This window comes from Cynocephalus volans, chromosome 11 (genome assembly GCF_027409185.1).
Source record: "Cynocephalus volans isolate mCynVol1 chromosome 11, mCynVol1.pri, whole genome shotgun sequence".
Taxonomy (NCBI): Eukaryota; Metazoa; Chordata; class Mammalia; order Dermoptera; family Cynocephalidae; genus Cynocephalus; species Cynocephalus volans.
In genome coordinates this window covers 77,575,309-77,599,426 of record NC_084470.1, presented here as the reverse complement: position 1 = coordinate 77,599,426, position 24,118 = coordinate 77,575,309, and the positions used below count along the sequence as shown (strand labels likewise).

General features: G+C 38.2%; 1 protein-coding gene and 1 long non-coding RNA gene across 5 annotated transcripts in view; one reads left to right on the top strand and one right to left on the bottom strand.

Moving 5' to 3' along the window:
* The window catches only part of LOC134391350 (uncharacterized), a 144,443-nt gene that overhangs the window by 58,484 nt on the left and 61,841 nt on the right, over positions 1-24,118 (bottom strand). The window lies entirely within an intron of this gene.
* FRMD4B (FERM domain containing 4B) overlaps positions 1-24,118 on the top strand; it is a 105,008-nt gene that overhangs the window by 52,620 nt on the left and 28,270 nt on the right. The window contains exons 7-10 of the mRNA XM_063115374.1: positions 12,086-12,169; positions 13,922-13,987; positions 15,895-15,952; positions 17,455-17,541. Coding sequence (XP_062971444.1) covers positions 12,086-12,169; positions 13,922-13,987; positions 15,895-15,952; positions 17,455-17,541 — 295 coding nt within the window. The remainder of the gene's footprint in view (positions 1-12,085; positions 12,170-13,921; positions 13,988-15,894; positions 15,953-17,454; positions 17,542-24,118) is intronic.

Here is a 24,118-nt window from a genome sequence, read left to right as displayed (position 1 = left end):
TACAAGTTAGACCACAGACCAAAATGTAAGGACAAAGGAATTCTAGCTGAGAGGACATTGCCCTTCCCAGAACATAAGCAGATTTCTTGCTTCAGGATGCATCTTTGGTAGAATGCTGAAAGAAGCTTTTGACACAAATTCCATGGATTAGTCATGATGTTGGAAGAACTAAGTTTCAAGGCTTAACCTCTACCCATTATCTTAGAGTCTGTCAAACCACTCCTGAAACTACTCACAACATGGAACTTGGTAGGTCACTTCCAAAGTTCTTTTCTCATGTGGGTTATGACAGACCCCTACGGTTGCCAGATTTAGCAAATAAAAATATAGCACACCAGTTAAATTTGAATTTCAGATAAACAATGAATAATTTTTTTAGTATAAGTATGTCCTAAAGATTTAATCTGGCAACTCTAACCTACATCACCTATTGGGGATTCTTCTCAGTGGTAATAATTCACCACCAGCCTGGTCTGAACATGGTAGGAATAAAGTGTTTGGTAAAATCTTTGGTTTAGTGTGCTATGATCTGAAAGGAAAGAACATGTTTATTGATTATAGGCAGATGACTTCATAGCAGTCTATTGTAGTGTTTCCAGGAACCCTATGAGACAGTTCACTATCCCTATTTCTATAATGTGGAGACCTAGGCTCACAAAGGTTAATTTATCTAAGACCACAAAACTCCTAGAAACAGGAAGACTTGGGACTGAATCCAGTTCTAAATTCCAAACCTGATTACCGAAAATCACAAGTCTAGGGCTGGCTGCTTGGTTGGTCTTTTGATTTTTTTCTGATTATGTCCTGGCTACCTATATACCAGCCCTGGTGGGATGGTGGGCAGCCAGCTGACCCTTCCAAACTTCCTTATCTGTAAATTAGAAATGGAGCCTACATCTTGCGTTGCAATGAGGACTAAATGAGTTCGTACAGGCAAAATGCTGGGCACTTGTCCTGCACAGCAAGTGCCCAGAATGGTCTTCTTTAAAGCCAAAAGGATTTCTTTTACTGTCCCATGAAGGAAGAGCTGAGAGGTCTCAAGGAGCTGGGGACTGGAGGCAGCCTAGAAATACATGCTAACACCTGGACCCCCAGGAAGGAGCTTCCTTTGTCAAGGGGGGGCACAGCTCCCTACCTTTCACAGAAGCAGTGGGGGGCATCCCCGGCTTCAGCCAAAGGCAAGCAGAATGGCTTGTGTGTATCATTCTTTCTCTTCTCACTTTTCACCTGTAGATAGCTACAACCTGATTTGGCCCTAGGTGTGATCAAGAAATGTTTAAATTGGATGGGGAGGAAATTCCAAGAATGGAAAGACCCTGAGGCTTAGGAGAGGAGGGCAAGGTCTGGCCCCACCAGCTGGGCGTTTCCCAGCCCCTCCCCCACCCTTCTCTCGCTACATTTCAGTTCTCTCCCTCTTTCCTCCTCTTTCCACTTTGGTTCCCTGGCCTGGAGTGGCCTGGAGTCGTCCAAGAACAGACTTCCTGGTCTTTTAGATCTATTGCCACCTTTAGGTAAGTCTTTGAACATGCGGGGCTCTGTTGCCCACATCTGTGATTCAGGAGCTGGACCAGATGAATTCACCTCATTTACCTGGTTGGTTGGGCTGCTCTCTTAAGTTTGCTCTGGACAGGTAGGAATTGAACAGGGCACTTCATTTTAGCTATTATGAGATTAGCTCAATCTACATGCAGTCTTTCAAAGCTAATTATATTACAGGAGCCACTCAGCTCCTGGCTGAGGCTCCCCAAAATTTGATATTGAACTCACAGGTCTGGCTGCCTGCCCCCAGACAAAAAATCAAACAAAAGTCAAATGTTCAAATGTTGGTGAAAATGGAAGTCAGCTTTTATTCAGAAATACTGGTGACCTGAGGAGAGAAATTAGGCTAACCCATCTCTCCAGTAAACCTGAGGGAGAATGGCCAGGCTAAAGCCATCTCAAAGACTCAGCTTTACTGAGGAGTTTTTAAAGAGGAGGTGAGGGAATGGAATGTGGGAAAATGAAAAGCAGGAGGGAGGGGCACGTGAGCAGCGAGGGCTTCACGCAATGTCTCAGGTGCAAAGTCTCACCAAGACTCCCTCTGGTTTCTGCTCCTAACTTTGCTGTTATCTTAAGTCTGCAGCTTCAGGCTGGCTGGAAAACAACTTTACGTTCATGTAAATAATGCCATTTTGCCGCATAACCAAGGTTCAAAATATCAAATAACCATGGGAAAAGAGGGAACCCAGAAAAATGCATGTCAAGAAAAAATCTGTATTTTTTAAAAATTTGCCTACAGCCCATGCGTTTTAGGTCCCAGCATGGCTTCAGTCCTGCTCACTCCAACAAGTTTTCGCAATTAGTGGCATTAGACATCGAATGATCTTGAGCCAGAGCTTTCTACCTTTGCATATGATTGACTATGAATGAAAGCGGCAACTTATTTCCTGTTCTCTTCACCCCATCCCAGGCCTTGGTATCCCCAAACAGTAACAGAGATAACTCCTCGGGGGTAGAGAGCCTACTATGAGTTTTTTGAGTCGATATAAAAAGTTGGGGGGCATCCAGAATACCTTGCATGGTTTAAGGAGCTTTTATTGAGGTTTTGGGCTTCTTACCTGATGCAATTTGGACTCCCCATTTAAAAATTCTGCTGAAAATGACTGGGATCTGGTATTGTAGCTCATTTAAAAACATTTTTTAAAAAATTAATTTGGTGTCATTGCTGCTAGGGGACAACTATAGACTAGTTTTGATGTGTTTTGGTTCAAGAAACACTGATAACACAGTAATTCTTACTATCTGTGTTTAGATCTTTATGTGGTCAATTCGGTTTTTGATTAATCCAATTTAATCTAGTTTAAAAAGGCAGAATGTCAACACCCAAGGAATACGCATTTTAATGGAATTAATCAGTGGCCACCCCAATTATAAATTTTGAAACCTTAAGTAAAGCTGACGAAGGCTTCTCCTTCCTCTCTCTGCTCCTTCCCCGTTTTCTGTCCCCTCCTTGTGGAATCCTGGTGGAGTAAGCAAAGTGGTTTAAGCACAGGTTTGGGGTCACATCTGCTGCTTTCTTGTCGTGTGAGTTTAAATTACTTAATCTCTCTTAAATCTCAGTTTTCACATCTGTGGAATAGTGATGCTGATGATAATGGGGATGCTGATGACAATAGCGTAATACACCTATAGAGAAAGGATTTAGCTCAGTCTCTGCCACCTAGTGATACCCAGTGAGTGTGAGCTGTTGTCGTTTAGAAGCATTTCTTTTAAATGACAGCACTCAAGTTGCCTCACTACTTGGTCCCCTCCTAGAGTCTCCTGAAACTAGCCTTTTGAGCTGTCCACTCAGAAGGCTTTTTGCTCAGCCTCCCTGACCTTCTCCCATTTTAAATTGTTGATTACTGTCCCTTTTTTGGAAATCTCTGTGTTTTATATTATGTTTATTCTACTGCAGTGGCGCTTAAGCCAGATTGTGGGGCCCCAGCCTCTCTGATTCAGCAGTCGTGTGGGGCCCAGGAATTGCATTTCTAACAAGTTCTCAGATAATACTGATGCTGCTGGTCAGGGGACTAGGGGACTATAACTACTGCATTCTTGTGTTTGTCGCCTTCACTATCCCTTTACCTAGGAATCAATAGAGAGAAATTTATTCTTAGAAGTCCCTAGTTACTAAGTCAAACAGATGATGAACTAGATTCATCATTGAAGGCGAAGTTGCGCAGATAACTGAGAGAAACATGCTTTTCTTTTTTAACGAAGGACAATTGGAAGGCAATCCGGCCAGTGAACAACTGCTCTAAGCAAACTGATACCATACCTTAAACTGCTAATAACCAAGGTGTTGATCAATGCTAGTATATTAGTTGAGGAAATTGGAGTTTATAAATAGTAACCAAGATCCTTTTAATAATTATATGTTTAAACAAGCTGTAATCTTTAGATACTGGATCCAGCTCAAATGGTTTAGTAGTTAAGTTGGCACCTCTTATACCTATTTAACAGATATTAAATACACTTTTCTAATTCTTATGTTCGTTAACCATGTCCCATTCCTTCAGTATAGTTCAAAACTTTGACGAGTCAGCACAGGTTTCTAGCAAGCGTATTGAAGTGACTTATCAGGGCCTATATAAGGAAACGCCAGAAGACTGGCAGTTGTTTCTAATTAGCTCCATTCCTAATAACAGGAAATCTTAGGTTTGCATGGAACACGGTATTAAATAGAGTTTCTAGCTGTGATGACTTGCCCAAGTCCTCGAAGGCTCCTTTCACAACCCTTTAGTTAATTTCTGATGATGTTTAGGTGATGTGATACGTTTACACTTAGTAATAGCAGGCCCTAGACTTTATTTTGCATGTTCAAACAGGCACTTAACTCAAGGTTTTTTACGCTCACATATACATTTTTCTGAAATAAGATTTTGAGTTATGCTTATGCATTGATGAAAGAAGAACTCTAGTCTCAGGGTAAGTTTTTAAAGAGCTTAGTTTATTTCTCTGTGAGGTTTCTGCAGACATTAACACTTGGTTATTATATTTAACATCTACTTCTTATGCACCCTTGCTTTGGGTTTCAGGTAAGGAAGAGCTTTGTTTTTTGCATGTTTGTTCGGTGGCTAGCCAGTTAGGGGATCCGAACCCTGGACCCTGGTGTTATCAGAACCATGCTCCAACCAAGTGAGCTAAGAGGCGAGCTCAAGAAAAGCTTTGGCTTTCTTCAAGAAGAAGAGCTTTCATCAAGAAGAAAAGTGAAGTTTGGGGCTTGGCAGGTGGCTGATTGTTGCTGTAACCAAGCTTGCCATTAGCCACAGCAGGTGCACACATTTGCTTGGGGTGGCTTTTTCCACACAAGTGCTCCAGCACACATAAAGGGTGACTTGGTTTTGCCAACCGTGAGTGGGGTTGGCATATTCCAACAGGGCTTTTGAGGTCAGTAAAGAAAAACAACAACGCGCAAAAGGCGATTTGAAAATGCCCAAAGGAATCATCGCCTGAAAAATAGTTGTGGTGGCTAAGTGGAGGGTCGTGGACAGCTTCCTTTGGCAAAGCTAGCAAAATGGGAATCTGAAATGCCTAAGGGAGGGGCTCAGCCTAGATAATTTGATAAAACACAAGTGTGTTCTTCATTGTGACATCTGAATTCCTTCTGAAACGACAGAGAAAAGCAGTATCTGGTATGGCCACTGAGAAGTAGCAAGTGATGTAGATTTATGGGCATTCTCTCTGGCTAGGACCCGAAGGAACCAGTTCCCTGTGGCGATTCTGGTCAGGTGCATCTTTAAAATAACATATCATTGCCATTAGGGGTCAGGAATGTCCAGGTGGGATGAGTGCCTTTATTGATGGTGAAAAGTAGAGATGTCCTAATTGAGATCTACTCACCTCTCCGGCTGGTCCTTTCTCTGGTCCCTGAGGTTGATCCTGATTCATATAAACTATGCACCTGCCCGCCAGCCAGGGAGGGGCCTGCTGTGTTGAAGCCAGACCCAGCAGCCCCTGCAAACCTTGCAGATCTATGCAGCCTGAGGCTCCCAGGCACATTCCCAGCAGGTGAACAAAGCAGCACTCAGCTCCTGTCCATCCACTCAAACGTGAAATCCTGTTTGGTCCTAAACTCTGAAAATGATCGGTTGGGATTAACTTTCTAGAATAATGTGCCGGTGTTTCTAACCCCCGGGTGGATTCATTTTTTGGTCTATAGGTTCTAACCTCTTGACTTGGTTTTGCAGCCCCTCCCCTCTAAATGGTAGTCGACTTGCTCTACGGCACCGCACAGCCACTCACTAGCTGTATTTGATTTAGTTTTAGTTGTGAATTATGTCACACAGAAGAATGCATAAAACATAGGTATGGTATAAAGAACAAATTAGAAAGCTTACAGCCAAATAACCACTTCTGGTGAGGCATGTTGCCTGGACCCCAATAAAATTTCCTCTCTTTCCTCAGAGGGACTCTGACTCTATGGTATATATTTTCTTGTCTTGCTTTATAGTTTTATCACCTATATATGATTCTCTCTTGTTTCATTTTGCTTGTTTTGCATCTTTATGTACATGGAATCATGGTGTGTTTCTATATTTGGGGTCTTTTGCATCTTTGCTCAATATTGGTAAGGTTTGGTGGGTTCAAGCGCAGAGGTATTTACAACAATTGATCACACCAGTTACAGATTTCTTTGTTCCTTCTCCATTCCCACTGCTTCACTTGACTCATAAAAAAAAAATAAAAAGAAAAAGAATATATTTGTGAGGTTCATCCATGTTGTGTGTAGCTATAGTCTACTTTTTTTGCTTTGTGATATTCCATTGTATGAATACACTACAATTTTGTCATGTCTACAGTTATGGGATATTGGGGTTGTTTCTTTTTTCTGTCTTATTGTGAACAATGCTGCTATAAACCTTATTCTTGTGTATAAGTTTCTCTAGGGGTATACCTAGCAAAGGATTACTGGGTCTCAGGGTATGCAGATTTTCAAAATGATCCTACCAATTGACATGCTCACTAGCAAAGGATGAGAGTTCCTATTGCCCCTGCATCTTCATATAAAGTAGATATATTCAGAATTTTAAAAGTTTGATAGTCTGATGCATATTGGTAATATACTGAAGATTTAATTTCATTTCCCTGAATACTTGTGAAATTGAATTCTTTTCTTCTGTCTGTTGGCTATTTGGAGTTCTACTTCTATGCACTAGTTGTTGAAGGGTTTAACCCATTTTTTCTGCCAGGGGCTCTGTCTCAGTCATCTTTCAATTCTTCTGTGGTCTTTCTCTGTTAATATTACACCAGATCCACAGCTCAGCCACCTGAGCTGAGGTGATGGCTTGCTGGAAATTTCCTGTATTAAATAGGTTCTTATAGGGAAGTGATGTTACATATTCACAAAGGATGTTTTGCAGTAGCACAGATGACCACATTTGGAGGAATAATACCTTTTTTAAGGCCAAGAAATAAGACTATGTTCTTTCTTGAGAAGGTAATCATTTGGGATGGTCCAGATTCCACATTTGTCTGACTTAAGTGTGTCTTTTATGCACACACTACTGACAGTTTGCACTGTTAATAAATTATCTGTAACTAGAAACCAAATTACGAGGCTGAGAAGGCATCTCCCTTTCCATTCTTTACTAATAGTTTGTCAAAAATTGCAACGTGATGGTGATGATCTGCTGGTATGTTTTCTATAGCCGGTACAGTGTTTCAGTGTTTTTTTGTTTTGGGAGGGATTTTGGGGGGCAGCTGTCCAGCAAGGGGATCCCTTGACCTTGGTGTTATTGGCATCACGTTCTCCCAAGTGGGCTAACCAGCCAGTCCATGTTTGGGGTTTATTTTGAGGGGGGCGGCTTTATTTTTTTTTTTAAGTGGGAGGGTTTGAGGCAATGTTTTAAAATTTAGAAATTTTGCATAAAACTCTGGGATTTTGGCTTATTTTTGGAAAAAATGCAATCGTTAGGCAATGGTGGATCCACATTCCTGCACGGCATAAATTACCTGGCTCTGAATGGTGGCACCCTAGCAGTGCAGATCTGATTGTTTTCTGCCAGTATCCAATCGTCTTTTCCTCCATATTAATGGAAATTGTAGCTAGGCATGTGGCTGCCCAAAAGAAAGACTACATATCCCAGTGTCCCTTGCAACTAGAGCTCGCCGTATGAGTAAGTTTTGGCCAGTGGGATGAGGGAAGGAGGGCAGCTTTCAGGTTCTGCCTCTACAGGAGTGGGTGTGACCTACCTCATTCTTCATTTCCTTCCTAATGGCTGCAATGTGGACATGGGGATGAGCTACCTTGCGCCATGTGAGAGATAGCAATATCCCAGGAATGCAAAGCAGCAAGAGAAGAGATCGAGTTCCTGAACACTTCCTGCTATTTTAACTCCGACTTTTTTGTAAAGAGAAATTAACTAAAATTTTTATCTCCATTAGACACAGTCAAATTTATATGCTAAATAATACTTCAAATGGGCCGTGTTGTTTCTCTTCCTCATACTCCCCACCTTTCCCCATTGTTTCTCTGTGTCTGATGCTGAGTTTCACTTGCCATTTTTTGGCTAGTTTTCCCAGTTGATTTTCTAATGCCTGTCTCACTTGGCTCCTATTAGACATTTGCATCCAAGACCCCTAATATTTAAGGGCTGGCCAGTTAGTCAGTTGGTTAGAGCATGGTGTTATAGCACCAAGGTAAAGGGTTCGGATCCCCCCACCAGCCAGCTTTCAAAAAAAAAGTTTCATTGTAATATTTATGTTCTGAGGGACACAAGAGAAAAATTCTTTAAGTCTAAAAGATAATCTTCATAAAGTATTGTGGTAGAATTCTCGGGATTTTTATAATGAATGCAGAGTTTCTCAACCTCAGTACTATTGACATTTTTGGGTGGGATATTCCTTTGTTGGGAGCTGTCCTGTGTGTTGTAGGATAAACAGCATCATGGGCTTGATCCACTAGATGCGAATAACACCTCCTTCCTCAATTGTGACTATCAAAAATGTCTTAAGACATTGCTAAATGTCCTATGAGCGGTTAAAATTGCCCCAGCTTAGAACCACTAAAGTGTATTTCTTTATTCTTCCCTTTTTTCCCTTAATTAGTAGACCTTATTTTTTTAGAGCAGTTTTAGATTTATAAAACGATAGAGCAGAAAGTACTGAGAGTTCCTGTACATCCCTTCTTTCCCCCTCCTGCTGTTGCCCCTATTGTTAACATCGTGCATTAGTATGGTACATTTGTTACAAAAGTATGTAGTCAAATTATGGTTTACTCTTTGTATGGTACAGTTCTATAGGTTTTGACAAATGCATAATACCATATATCCACTATTACAGTATCATACAGAGTAGTTTCACTGCCCTCAAAATCCCTTGTGCTTCATCTATTCAAGTATATTTCTGTTAAAGTGGTCTAAATTCTCCTTTAAATGGTCCCTAAACCACTTCCCTATTAATGCACATTTTTGTTGCTTCCCAGTGATTGATTAGTACAAAAAAAAGTCTGAATGAATGAATATTCATTGTTATTTAGGATGCTGGCTCATGATTAACCTTTGGTGATTTATTGATTTATTCAGCTAGCAATTGTAGATGAATAACATCGTACCTCCTAACTGGGGTAGGATCTAATTGTGTATAGTTAAAATTACTTTTGAAAGCTGTTGCGAAGATGACATGATAAAGACCAAAGTTTGTCTTTCAGTAAATCCAACCCAGGTAGTATTTTTCCCCAAATGAAATACACAGCTATTTCTTTAGTTAGGCACTAAATATAGAAGTTGCTTGTGTTTATTGGACATGTATTAAATGCTATAAAAATCTCAGTGTTGTGAGATGCTTATGCTTTTGAGAGATACAGGACCAAAAACCATCTTAAAAGGCAACTGCTTCGGGTCTCCCATTTGTACTTACTCTGAACCGTGAGCTTATTGAATAGAATGATGGATAAAATTTCTTCTTCACTTCTTTCCCTTCTCTCCTCTCTCTTTCAGCTGACTACACATGTATAAGTTAAAGGCAACTCCATTTTATGACACTTGCTTCTACATGTTAGGCATGCAGTATGTACTTATACATATTTGTTAAATGAATAAATAAATTTATGACAAATTGCAACTTCCAATCTTGTGAGGTCTTGATTGCCACAAAATTAACTGTAATCCAAAGAAATAAGTCAATGCTAGGCTTGGTTCTTGGAACATAGCCTATGGTTCACCTAGATCCAGAATATAACAATATACATGTTGTTGGTGATGGGGATTATTAACAAAAAGCATTGTCCTTAGTTTATCATTTTAAAAAGGTGAAAGATTTATATGACCTGAAAAGAAACTAGAGTATAGTTTATCATTTAAAACTATATACATGTATTTACCCTTCATAAAAAAATAATAATAATAAAACCAACACCAGCCAACTTCTTTTAAAAGGAAATGCATACTGGCCAGCCTCCAAAAAACAAAACTAAAATAAGATAAAAGAAAATTTAAAAGGAAATAATAAAAAGTAAATCCACTTTGAAGGACAGAGCATAAAAGGAATTATTTAAAAAAATAAATATTAACACTGGGAATTGACAGTTGACCTTTAATATGAATAAATTGGATTGTGGTATATTTTGATTTTCAGGAAGTCCAAACCAGTTTCCCAAGACTGTCAATGTGGTTAAGTCGTACTGCTCAGATTTCAGATGAATAGAGAGATTTATTCTTATGTAAGAACAGGAGCCAAGTGACTTTTTATTTCCTGTAGTAATTTAGAAAGCTAGATCTTTCACTTTTAGGAAGGGCCACGACCCTGGTTTTGGAATGTAATGTTGACGGGTGCAAGTCATAGTGTCTTCAAGCTAGGTGACGCTCACTGTCATTATCTGTTCTTACTGAATGTATGTATGAATTATGTAGAGTCTGCTCAGTGGGCTCACTTTGTTGCCCTGTGCTATGGTCAAGAAACTTGGTGATAGAACCAGAAAACAAACTTTCTATAGGCATTGAAGGCAAATCACTTAAATTAAACCTGATCAAGTAACAGAAATGAGCAGTTTCTAATACAGCATAGTTCAATGTGGGTCAAACCAAACCTGCCTAGAGGCCATATTTGGTTTCCCAGTGTGATCTGTAACACTTGATCTATGAGTGTTGCGTGTTGCGTGAGTGTTTTGAAAGGAAATTCATCTTAGGTTCAACGTTTGGTCCTCCAATTGGGGGTTCATCTACTTCAAAATCATAATTCACATTGGGGCAAGTGCCAGGGAAGCTAGTGTAAAAATGTGCAAGCGCTGGTTTTTGAAACTAACTTGTTATTGTTTTCATTTGTAAGTGGGGGTGAGGGTGAAGGGGAGATGTGTCTTCCCAGAGTCGAGGATGTTCACGTCAGCGCTCCAGGACACTGCCCTGGGAGTCAGCCTGGGATGCAGATCATAGAATCCAGCGGTTAAGGACTTGGCCTTTGGAGTGAAACAGACCGGGGGTTTAGCTTCTGGTTCCTCCACACAGTAGATGTGAGACATTGAACAAATGACTCAGCCTCTCTAAACCTCACGCTCTTACCTGAAAGGCATGAATAGTGATAGTACCCACCTCACTGGAAGACTTGTGGTGAGCTTAACATGAGGTAAATAATGTCCCCCAAGTGTGTTGCTTGGTGCCTGGCACTTGGTAACCTCTCAACAAAGGGTAGCTGGTGGTAAAAGTAGGAAGAGGTGGGAAGTAGGACAAGAGTTAGCATTATGCTGTTTGATGATCACTGGTCTATCAGGATTTTGAGTAGCTTTTTCATGTACTTATTCTGGCTCTAATTGACCTAGAAAGTCGTGTTTGTTTCCTTATAGACTATCTCCTAAAATACTTGGGGCAGTTAGAGAAGATTTTTCTCTCATACAGTGTAGGGCCAACTATGATGGGGTTGTACCACCTGTTCTCCCTTTTTTTAAGGTTCATAAAGACCACGTCTCTCTCTTGAGAAGTAGAATTTTGCCGTTTTATAATTAGACACACAAGGTGCACTTTAGTTCCCTTGTGATTTGAGGGATATCTTGAGTTTTATTAGAAACATATTTTCAAGTCATCATCTGTTCAAGAGATTTCCGTAGATGGTTTACTTGGTCTGTTATATTTCAGAGGGCGGTAAGGAGGTAACAGAAGAGGAATAGAAAGGTCTACATAAATCTTTTTATTGCTATGATATCTACTGTGAAAAATTGGTGACATTATGTGAATGATTTTATGACAAGCAGCAATTCCAACATAGCGAATATTAAGTGACCACTAAGATAATCAGGAGGATGCTATTGGAACATAGGAAAAGTGTATAATGAAATTTGAAGAACGCTGTGTAAAAATACAATACGAAAAATGCAAAATTACAATGCTAAATATGTAATAAAGCAGATACATGCAGAAAATACAATAAACCTTAAAATATCATCATATGACTTAATTGTCAGATTTGGAAGCTATTTCTAGTTAGAATTCATAACCTTAAGTGTGTTGACCACAATGTTTTGACAGAGCCCAATGCGCTATCATTACTTTTCACGTCTCATTCATTTGGTGACCAGCTTAGAGCACTTTTCAGGGAACAGTGCCTGACATTACCATGTTGTGTTTCTTCTTAGTGATGAAAATGCCAGGAAAGATTTAAAGACGCTACCAGCTTTTCCAACCAAAACTCTTCAGGAGCATCCATCCCTTGCTTACTGGTAAGCTAAGTCAAGATAATAACAGGTGGCCCGTTATCCTAGCTTCCATTGAAAACTGTATGCTTTTCAAGAAATTAAAAAGAAATGCAAGTGAGGAAAATAATCAAATTGCGCATCAAATGTATCAGTGTAACCATAGGCTGACCTCAATCCTTTCAGTGAGAGGATCTTGTCAAAGCTCTCTGTGGATCGTTATGTGAAGACAGATCTTGCAGTCGTTTATGAAGAGTGGCTGTGTGCCATCTCTTCCACGTACATGAAATGACTGTGTGCTTTTATTCTTTTTTTTTTTTTTTTTTTTTGTCGTTTTTTCGTGACCGGCACTCAGCCAGTGAGTGCACCGGTCAGTCCTATATAGGATCCGAACCCGCGGCGGGAGCGTCGCCACGCTCCCAGCGCAGCACTCTACCAAGTGCGCCACAGGCTCGGCCCGACTGTGTGCTTTTAGATGAACATAATGCTCCCTATCTGTGCAGTCACTATAATGCAGACTTAATCTACCATAAATATGACATAAGTGTTTTAAGATACAGATTTCCTTGATTAGAAGTTTCCTTAATGACCAGAGGTTTCCTCTACAGCCAGATATCATTGTATATTTTGAGTTGTTTTAGTTGTTTGTATTTTAATGAATCCATAGTACCTATTTTGCATCCCACATTTTTCCTAGAAAATTATTTTTTCCTTTGAATTACTCATATTCCCCTTAAAATATATTCTCTTTGGTTTCAGTCTCCAAATCCTGAAGATGATTTTCCTTCCCACTAAAAACATTACTAAAAATAAAAATTACAAAATAAATATTAAACAATGATAGCTTTCATCTGAAGGTTGGAATATATTTCCCAAGTATATACATATGAAAGTGAGTTCTGAGGCTATGTTGTATCCTGACTCTGGAACTTTCTAAACAAATCATTGTTACTGATAGTTTCTCAAGAAAAAAAAAGGTTAATTACCACTGATTACTGGTCATATAGAGATAAAAATATTTACTCTTCTAGGTTATACTTGAGCTATGACTAGAAGAGCTACCTGTCTGAAAGCAGGGTGAGATAGTTGAATGATGTCAAAGGTTGCCTGATTTCAACCTAGTTCTCTCCAGTCAACAAGTTTTGCCCTAAGCCAATAATGAAGGGTTTTCTCTGAAAGCGGTGTGTCCCCAAGTGGTGATAATATAGCATTTTCAAATTACAGACAAACCCAGAAGCAGTTTTAATTCTTTTCTTTTATTCTTTTTAATTTATTTTTTTGTGGCTGGCTGGTATGGGGATCCAAACCTGCGACCTTGGTGTTATCAACACCGTGCTCTCCCAAGTGAACCACCAGCCTGGTGGCCTTATGCTCAAAATTTCTTCAACAATATTCTCAACTAGCATTTAATATGGTTATTTTGTGTTTATTATATTCCATCCAATTATGGCAGAAGGAATCAATTTTCCATTTGAGAAATTGATATTATGTTTCCTTTGGCAGTAAATTAAGTTTTTAAAACTATTAGTATATATTATATAAATATGTTATATAAAATATAAGTTAAAGATTATAATGGAGGTAGTCAAATGTCTTAAGTTCAGGAATCTACATGCTGTAGAAACAAAAGTCAGCCAGACTCTGTCTTCCAAACAGAAGACAAGGCCTTCGTAAAGGCCTTCCCTCTCAAATTTCTAATAGCCACCTGAGAATCTGGAAATTGAGTCTGTACCTCAGATAATCGTGCACTGTCATGCTTTTTATTTCCTTGTTTTACAGTGAGGATAGGGTAATTGAGCATTATTTGAAAACCAAAGGTCTGACTCGGGGTCAAGCTGTGGTTCAGTAAGTATCTTTCTTTCCTTTCGCTTAGGTATAATTTTAATATCTACCATTTGAAGAAGTCATTTGATGTGATTTCTGTTGTAGTTTTCATGTACATAGTCCTTATCTGATTAAAAATATCTTACCATGAATTAGAAAATATCTTGGGTTATTCCATACAATGCCAAGCAGGTAACAAAAATGAGAAATGTAGGATAGATGTGGTGCGATAGGGAATAGTAGGGACTGTGTTGAACTGGAGAGCTTTCACCTTGGGTAGAGGCAAGGTTACTCAGCTTCAGAATTCAGGCATGATGTTACCAGATCCTCTGATATTTTCCATGAGAAGCTGGAAATAGAGATTTTTAAATTTCAATTTTAAACATTGGGAAATAATTTTAAGAAAATTTTAATGCAATGTGAGCCAAACAAAACCTATCTGGAGGCCATGTTTGGTTCCCCCATTTGTGACTTTACTTTGGGTGGAGCACACAGTGAATTGGTGTTGGATAATCTGTTTCTTCATGCTGCCAGGAAGATACCATAGTGATGTATTTCTGCATTTTATGACTTACTGAGTTACCACTTATTTATTAAGAATGGTTCACTCACTACGTTACACTTTTAAAACTATAAAAAGTAATCAGTTTTAAGCACATTATTGCTATAGTAATTATAGAATAACTTCTATGGTCATAGAAGTTTAAAAAAAAAAAAAACCACTGCTTAGTATAGTATACAGCATATGAGAATTATAGGAGATGTGGAGATAGCTAATCTGGTCAGTGTATAGATTTTCCTGACATTCCTACTTCTTTGCTCTAATCTCTTTTTTATCAAAACACACCTTCTGTGATCTTCAAGCCGGAGATCAGAAGTTAGCAATCCTGAAGTTGAATCCTTTACATTTTAACTCATTGTGCCTGTTTCTTGAATTAAAAAAAAAAAGAGTAACAATTTCCCTGAAGGATTTTTGGTTAGGCTAGCAAGTATATTGCAAAATGTCCTTGCTTAAATGCAGTATTCTTTTACTTCTCTTGATCATTGCCATGTGGCTTCAAATAAGAGACTGTTTAACTTGGTAGTTAAAGCTCTGGGCTCTGGAGTGCAACTCACTTTGTTAGAATCCTGGCCGTGCAGTTTAATTGCTGCATGACCTTAGCACATTAACTTAACCTCTTATTCATTTACATATAGGCCATTTACTTTAAAAATGATCAAGTTATTGATTACAGTGTCCAGAGAAATTGATCTTCAAATGTCATTAAAAAGTCCACTTGCATTAAATAGGAACCTCAATTCCTTGAGAACAGAAAGTCTTACGTAATTCAGTCCACTCCAAAGGTATACAGTAATACTTTTTGAATTAAAAATAGCCAAGTGGTGGCATTATTGTTCTAATTTTTATTTTGGGGGGCCATATTTTTGAAGTCAGATTTACATACCATAAAATCCACCTTTTTAAAGTATCTATTTCTCAGAGTTGTGACAGATGTTTATAGCTATATAACCTCTTCCACAGTCAGTGTATGGAATAGCTTTATTTTTACTAATTATGAGCATGACCCAAAAGTTGATTCTCATTGCTTGCATTATTAGGTGCTTGCTTTTTTAAAAAAACTTGCAATTTGAGTTTATAATGCAATACAATGCAATATATTTCTAAGCCACAGAAATCTTAATGTGCAGAAAATAATTTCCTACAGCTTTTTGAAATGGATGTTCTGTTAGCAACTTCCTAACATATGGTTATATATAAAGTAAGATATATAACCCCCCCAGAACAGTTTATTTTATTTCTACTTGAGTCAAAGGCATTAGTCATGGTTATAATGAGGAAAGTAGAAACAAATTGTGTTTCTTTAAATCACTTTTCCCAAAAGTGCCCTCTGAATATTTTAATGAGAGGTTATATGTTCATTCCATAGGTATATGAAAATAGTAGAAGCTCTGCCGACTTATGGAGTCCATTATTATGCAGTAAAGGTAAATACTTTTACATGACAAAGCTTTCATAATGCCCATGATATTTTATGAGAATTAGTGCACAATACCAACTTTCTAAAATCACATAAATCATTATGCACATATATATAAATTGTCTATGGAAACTGCAGCATTTAGTATTGGATTGATATTCTTAAAATATAAAAGCCTGATTATATCTTGTCATTTTCAGCAAAATACAAAGCACATTATTTTTGCAAAATACTAGCTACATTCAGATGTTTTCCCAAGGCCTCTCTTAGTCCTAAGATACTCAGATCATTCTCTTTTGCTACACCTACGCTTGCTGATTTTTCTCTTTTCCAATTGTTCTACTTTCTGACACTACCAGATCTTTATACCATAGTGCCTTTGTATAAAAATCAAGCTTCCAATGTTCCATCAACAGCTTCATGAAATGCTGAAATATTTGCAGGATTTACAATACCCCTTTTCAATCAGTATGTTTTGTGCTTGTGTGGTATTTTCAGATGCTTATAATCAGGGAGAGATTGACAAAGAAATATTTTGAGATTATGAGAAGGAATAAAGCACATTGTTAAGAAGGGAGTCTTATTTGAGGATGAATACTTTTTTTTTTTTTTTGGTGGCTGACTGGTACAGGGATCTGAACCCATGACCTTGATGTTATAAAGCTGTGCTCTAACCAACTCAGCTAACCCGCCAGCCCTAGATGGATGCTTTTGTAACTGATCAGTTCTTGACTTTTCATGTTATGACAATGTTTATATCTCTATACAATTCAAAATTAGATAATAAATACTTGCATAATGAAGACACTCTGTACTAAAAATATGTACCAATTTAATTTCTACTGATTCTGGTTTGCATGTAAGTATGTATCTAAACCTAAGTTTTTCTTTCCCTATGTCAATACATCCTTTTCTTTGGCAAGACCTAAAAGATAAATTTATGAATAATTAGTTTGCTCTCCTCCCCATGTGTACCTCAAACTGATGACTCAAACATCCTGTCATTGAATTGTGCAGTCCTACGAAAGGGTTTTTAGATATTCCATGTTCATTGTTGATTGTATTATAAACATCAGGATTTGGAACCACTTTTCTTGTCTTTGTAATACTTTGGAAACTTCCCTGACCTTTTATAGCTGGTTACTAATCGAGAGAACAAAGAGCCTTTTTTTTTTTTTGGATGAATAACTGACTTTTTACTGGATTAATTTTAATTGTATTACTTACATCTTATTTCTTCTTTCCAACTGTTTAATCAAAACCATAATGCTTTGTTCTTTTTGATGGTATTAACAGTATTGGTCTGATTTGACTTACAGACTTTATCCGAAGAAACTCTAAAGAAGCCATTTTTAATAACAAGTTAGGTTTTTAAGTAGTGTTTTGTTTACCAAGATGGCTTTATTTTGACTTGCTAATACTTGTTAAGGGATGAAATTGGCAAATATTACTTCACCTTTAGAAGATTTAACAATTAGGACTTGGTTCTCATGCTTTTCCGTCTTCTAGGATAAACAAGGACTTCCTTGGTGGCTTGGAATCAGCTATAAAGGAATCGGCCAGTATGATTTACAAGATAAAGTGAAGCCTCGGAAAGTAAGTGTGAATCACTTCAGACACTTAGGAAAACCTTGAATTATTCTAGAGCTGGCAACATCACTTTAAGGGGCTCTGTGAGCTGTGCTGGGCAAAGAGCTTTGGTTAGTGAAGCCATGGGTTCAAAGAAGACTCAAGGGAAAAGTAAAATATTTGTGTAACTCATTTATGCACCATTTACAAAATTCCACATGTGGTCACTTATTCTAAGGTAATAACCAAAGCTGTGCACTAAGATTTAACTACAAGGATGTTGATCACAGCATAGTTTACAAGAATATACAATTAGGCTTCTATTTTAAGTTAGCATGAACTGGATGATGTTATTTGTTTTATAAATTTTGCATATACATACACACATTTGCATTGGATGGGTAGACAGATGGATGAAGACATAAGCCAAAATTTTTGGTGCTGGTTATCTCTCAGTGGTGCAGGTATGAGTAATCTTCTTTCTACCAGTGCTGCTATTTTTTGACTTATCTTTATTTCACTATTTTCTGCAGTAAACATGTCTGCTTTTTGTAAAGAAAAATGTTATGTGCTCTATATTGAAGGGTCACAGTCTATCAGGTTTGGATTTTCTGGAGCTAAATAACTTACATTATTTTCCATTTAAAATTGGATTATGATTATATTGCTTCTCTTGACTCAAGCACAAGTGCACAATACATTTTTGCCTGTGTAAGAATTAATGAATCCTTACAGATCGCCATCCAGCTGCCCTTGGCCTCCTTACTATCATAGTGATGTAAAGACTGACTCAAGCTGCCATGGCTGGTTCTGCCACCCTCTCTATACTGTGTTGCTATCACTGGGAGTCACAAGAGTGAAACGGTGACCTCTAATAACAGACCATGGTCAGGCTACCTGCACCATCACAACCTGACATCCCAGCCTTATCCTCACTCTTATCACCTCCATCTGTCTCTTGCTTTAATGTGTATTAGAAGAACAGCCATATTCTTCATAAAGCAGCCTTGTAATCATACCCCAGCACACTTCATCTTCTAAGTGTCCTTCCACCCTCAGTCAATGTTTACAATCTTCCTTGAGTTATGGAAATAAACAAAGCTCCCCTCCCTCCCCATTTTATGATTGTGAAAGTGACATAGATAACACAAAAGAATGGCCTGTGGCTCGTCTGGATCGGACTAGCAGGGCATTGAGTCTTCTTATCAGAAATTATTAATGAAGGGCCGACCCCGTGGCTCACTCGGGAGAGTGCGGCGCTGGGAGCGCAAAGGCGCTCCCGCCGCGGGTTCGGATCCTATATAGGGATGGTCGGTGTGCTCACTGCCTGAGCGTGGTGCAGCTGACACTAAGCCAAGGGTTGCGATCCCCTTACCAGTCACAAAAAAAAAAGAAAGAAAGAAAGAAAGAAGTTATTAATGAAAATAAAAAAGCATCATTCAACAACCAATATCCACCTGTATGGGGGACAGCAAGAGAGCACACATGCGATCATACAACTAACGTTTTGCTTCTATAAGCCCTGTGACCAAGATCAATTTAAGTAAGGAATACTTACTTCATTTCCAAGAGGAATATGAATAATATTGTTCTTGCTTGTATTTGAAAATTTACTTCTAAAACCAAATTTCTAATCAGTGATATTAGAAATAAAGGGCACCCAATTCTTTCAAATATTTCTTTAAATAATTTTTATATAGAGTTGTGTATTTTTATTTCTTTTTAACCAAAAGTAATACATCATTAAACAAACAAAGAAAAAAGCAAACACTACAGAAATATGTCAATCATGGCATGAAGTCTTTTTGTAATCAATCTCCAAATCCCTTCTTCCCCCATGATGACCAGTTAGGAGAATGATGCTGGTTCACTTCCACTTTGCCAGCTGATATTTTAAGCTTTTACAAAGAAAGAGAAATCTGCCATACTCACTATTTTATACCTTGCCATATTTCTCCAACTCACTTTGAAGCTGATTTCTTTTCACTATTTTCAAAGCTGCCTAGTGTTCCATTTTATGTATTTTATATATAAATATTAATAAAGAGAATTCTCTTTTGATGGGCATTATGGTTGTTCCAGGGAGTGGAGAAGAGAAGGGACTGCAGAACATAATAAAGAATCCCACTAAGGCAAATAACTAACCCCTAGTTTATCTGATTATCTACTCGGTAAGACCAAATTATTGCCTATCATATTTTCTTAAGATAGACTTCACTTGTATTAACTTTTTTTTGGCTAAATTATTTCTTTCCTGAAATTTACTTTAAGAAATAATATTTAAGAGTCTTGCTGGTTTTTCTGAATCTTGCATATAAAATGCGACTTTAATCAACTCATAAGTAATTTCTTAGCTGGTATGATTTGATAAGATTGAGACTCCCACAGAATGTAAATGCATCCACTAAAAGCAACCAGGCTTTCTCCCCAAAATAATGGTGAGTCAGAATCTGCACAGTAAATATTGCACTTAATTTCCTCTCCTGTGCTTTTGACTCACAGGCCTTTCTTTACATTCACAGTTTCATAGAAATTGGTAAATATTGCTTGACGCTGATCATAATCAGGTTTGATTGTTCATTCCAGAGTCTATACAAGCAAGGGCCAGAAGTCACTGCCTTTTTTCGATCTGAAGTTTTCTTATTTCATTTTCAAGACATTCCACTCAATTCAGTAAGGATCATAAACTGTGTTATCACTGTCTTACCTTTTTTCTCCATTATTTGAGCAGATGTCTACTCTTAACCAGTTTGTTTCCTCCTTTCTTCCATTAAAATCTGACAATGGATTTTGCTTCCATATATTTATTTGCCATGTCCAAACAACTTAAGGGTTTAGTTGGAGGGAGGGCATTCTACAGGTTCCTCTCCTGACCCAGTTTGCACAAATGAAAGAATGCATAATTTGAAGGCTGTAAGCACTGACTTATAAAAGGAGGATCATGCTTCAGCTGTTTGCGTGGACCTGTGCATGCAGCAAGTTAACTCATGGCCAGGCGGGAATGAAGGTCAGATTGGCAAACTGTAATGAAACAAAGGCTGTAATTGGAGGCCTGAAGAGGCTCAGCCTCTAGAACCACACTCCTGCCTCATTATAATTATGTGGCTTAACAGCAGGCCAGAAGGAGGGAGATTTACCAAGAATAAGATAGATGGATACTGAGAGGCTGTTTTGAAAAGGGTTATTTCAAGAGCTACTAGCTGAAGCCTTCCGACCTTTCCATGTAGTGTCTATCCATTACCACCTATGAATTTTGGCAACTGTTTTGTTTTACCTTTACCCAGAAAGAGCTTCATGTATTTTAGCTGTAAGTCTTTTTTGCCAGACCGGGGAGACCAATCAGTGTAGTGCAATGATGTAGGGCAAGAGTCTGGGAGGCATCCTCTCCCTGATGTCTTCTGCTGTGTGACCTTGGCCATGTTGTTTAATCTCTCCTTAAAATCATTTCCTCATCTGCACAATGGTAATGACACCAAGTGCATAGGGTGGTTGTAAGAAATAAATGGGATTATATTCACCACCATGCCTGACCCATAGTCATTACTAGTAGTGGTGAGGGAGACAGACAGTAAGAGACGGTATGGGACGTAATCTTGGATCACTGTGTGGTTGGAGAGGGACTGAGCACTGCTACAAATCCATAGCCCTGGTATGCCATCTAAGAGTCCACACTCTTAATTTTTTATTTTCAGAGACTTGTAAGCACTCACTTCCCCTCCCAGTTCATTAACCGTAATGCCTGAAGGTGTGATGCAAATTAAGAGAAAAATTTTTAAATCCCAAGTTAACAACCACAAAAATTCAGGGTATTAAAAATTCAGGTCATAAGCAGTTTTACTTTTTAATCTTCCCTTTGTGCATGAATATGTCATTGCAAACTCTTATGGAATGTGAAAGCATACCAGAATTCAACTTAATTCCAAATTGTAGGACATTTGGGTTTAAGAACTGATGAAGTTTTACGTAAAAAACAACAACAACAAAAAACAAAACAGTGCAACCTCATGTTCCTCCTGGTATTTATTGCTCTCAGTACTTCAAGTAGAAATGTCTGTTATTCACAAAAAAGCAGACAACAGGTCAGTAAAGTATTAGTGTGTGTTATGACTGGTTTGTACCCCTGCGGCAAGCATTTCACGTGGGAAAATCAGAGCCTGTAGGATGGCAGAGATGGGAGAAATGAAACAGCATGCTAGTCAAGGTGTCATAGGTAGTCCATAGTGGGATAAAATGACTTTCACGATTAGTATGTTTTTGCATTATTACATGCTAAGAAAGACTTGCAATGAACTTCATCACCTTAGGACATTTTAGGGTGGGAAAAGGTCCTTAGCCTTCTGTTAACTGACTATTTCAAAAAACTACTGAAATTCCCAGATGCCTAGAGCCAGATGAATTAAGTAACAAGCACAAAGCATTCCTATTTCTTTGTCATGAAAGTATAGGGTTCATTTTATTTAAAGGCAGTGACTTGCTTATTTTTCTAAGCATAGCCATCTTCACCATTTCTAAGATTGTCTTTCCACCACCACCATATCACCTCAGAACCAGTTTAAAAGCTACTACTAACACTGCTTAAATGCTAGATGAGGTTAACTGTTGGAGAAAAAGAGAACATGTGCCATCCAGTCCCACTTACTACATTAATACAAAATAAATTATGGTGTGGAAGGAAAAAGATAGATTACAAAATGATGACTAGTTTGTCCTGTTTGTAAACTATGTAACTAAGCTTCAGCCACACCAAGAATGAATCTGATTGTTAAACCTTCTGCAGAGTCAGTGGGAGGAGAACTCCAATCCTTTAGCATGAAATAAGAACCAGTTCTGCACTCTTGCTTACCAGCTGGCTGACTTGGAGCTGTCACTCAACTTTTCTGGCCTTCATTTTCTCACCTGCCAAATTCAGATACTTCTGTCTACTTTGTCTACCTCACAGATCATTGTGAGGATCCACGGAGTTAATGAGTTCTTTCATTAAGTAGATGTTTCCCCCTCTACACCATATTCTAATTTATTGAAAATGTACCAGACAGTGTGTTATTTCTCTTCCTCTTCTATAGTTAATCACAATTAGAATTTTAAGCAGTTCTTCTAAGACAAGAAACTTTCAGAAAATTAGTTGCTCATTGGTAAAGCAGAGGGAAAGAGAGAGTCCATGGGGAGATCCTTTAACATTCATAAAGTCACAAGTCTAGCTGCAGGGGAAGCTGGGAAGTATCATCTCTAGTTATGGCTTTTTTCACGGGCAAAGCAGCAACTCAAGGTATTCTGTTACTAAAAGGAAATAGGAGAAATAGATTTGGGGAGAGAAAAGTACTTAACTGTCACATTGTGTGTGTTTCCTTTGAAGTTTTTTAGGGGAATGTTTGGTGAGAAGCATGTAAGCAAAGAAATAAAGACATAACTATACATTTTGAATCGTCTCTGATGGAAATGAATGAGATGGAGTAATGGTATGGGGAGAAGGGATATTTGGGGTTCAGGCAAGGCCTCTCTGAGAAAGGTGAGATTTAAGCTGAGATCAGAAGGGCAAGAAGCTTACAATGAACAAGGTGGCTTATTCTAGTCAGAGGGAATTCTAGAACAGGGACTGCTGATGGTAAGGGGGTAGGCATGTCATAAAAACTGAGAGGAGATTGCTATAGCTACAGCTTAAAGAGTAAGTAGAAATGGAAGATGATGTTAGAAGAAGAGCAAATGACTACTGAGCAGGCAGAGCCATTAGATGGCCATTGTGCATTCTATGACAGGTTGAGTATTCCTTATCTGAAATGCTTGGGACCAGAAATGTTTTGGATTTTGGAATATTTACAGCATACATACTGGTTGAGCATTCCTAATCTGAAAATCCAAAATCCAAAATGCTCCAAGATTTCCTTTGAATCTTGTACCATTGTTCAAAAAACTTCAAATTTTAGATTTCAGATTTTCAGATTAGGGGTGTTCAACTTGTACTTTATATATGTCTAGGCATTTACCAAATGGTTGCATTGTTGGCACATGAGTAAAAATGAAAGGTAGCTCTTACATAGGAATGGCCACTCTCGATGCAGAGAAATGCAGTTAGTACTTAAAGCACCATGAAAAATAGGTCTACGAAGAGGCATAAACAGAAAAGATTTCTTTATTATAAACATGTGGCCAATGATTGAGCAGTTTGGGACTTTTTTTTTTTTTAATTTGTAAAAGAGTTTTAGTGATAAGCTAAAGATATCCCTCCTTACAAACAAATTTCTAACAATAGAGTGCAGTTTACCTGAGTTTGTATTTTTTCAAAAAACATTTATTGAATTCATTGCATTTGCAAAGGCCCTGAGATAGTACTTTATTTTCTTTTTATCTCATGTAAGGAAAAAGCCACAGTCCCTGACATCAAGGACCTGAAAATTCATCTGGAAAGACAGAATATGTTCAAAATTAGGAATTTTATTGAAAATATTTAATAACCAGACTTAACAGTTCACAAGAAAGAATGCCAGCTGTAAACTTTCAAAACAGCCCTGTAGGTGCCCGTGAATAGCAGGTCAGCCCTGGGATGTTAGAGATTCAGCCGCAGAGGAAACTTGGGTGAGATGACATCCGTTTAGATGCTCACATTTTT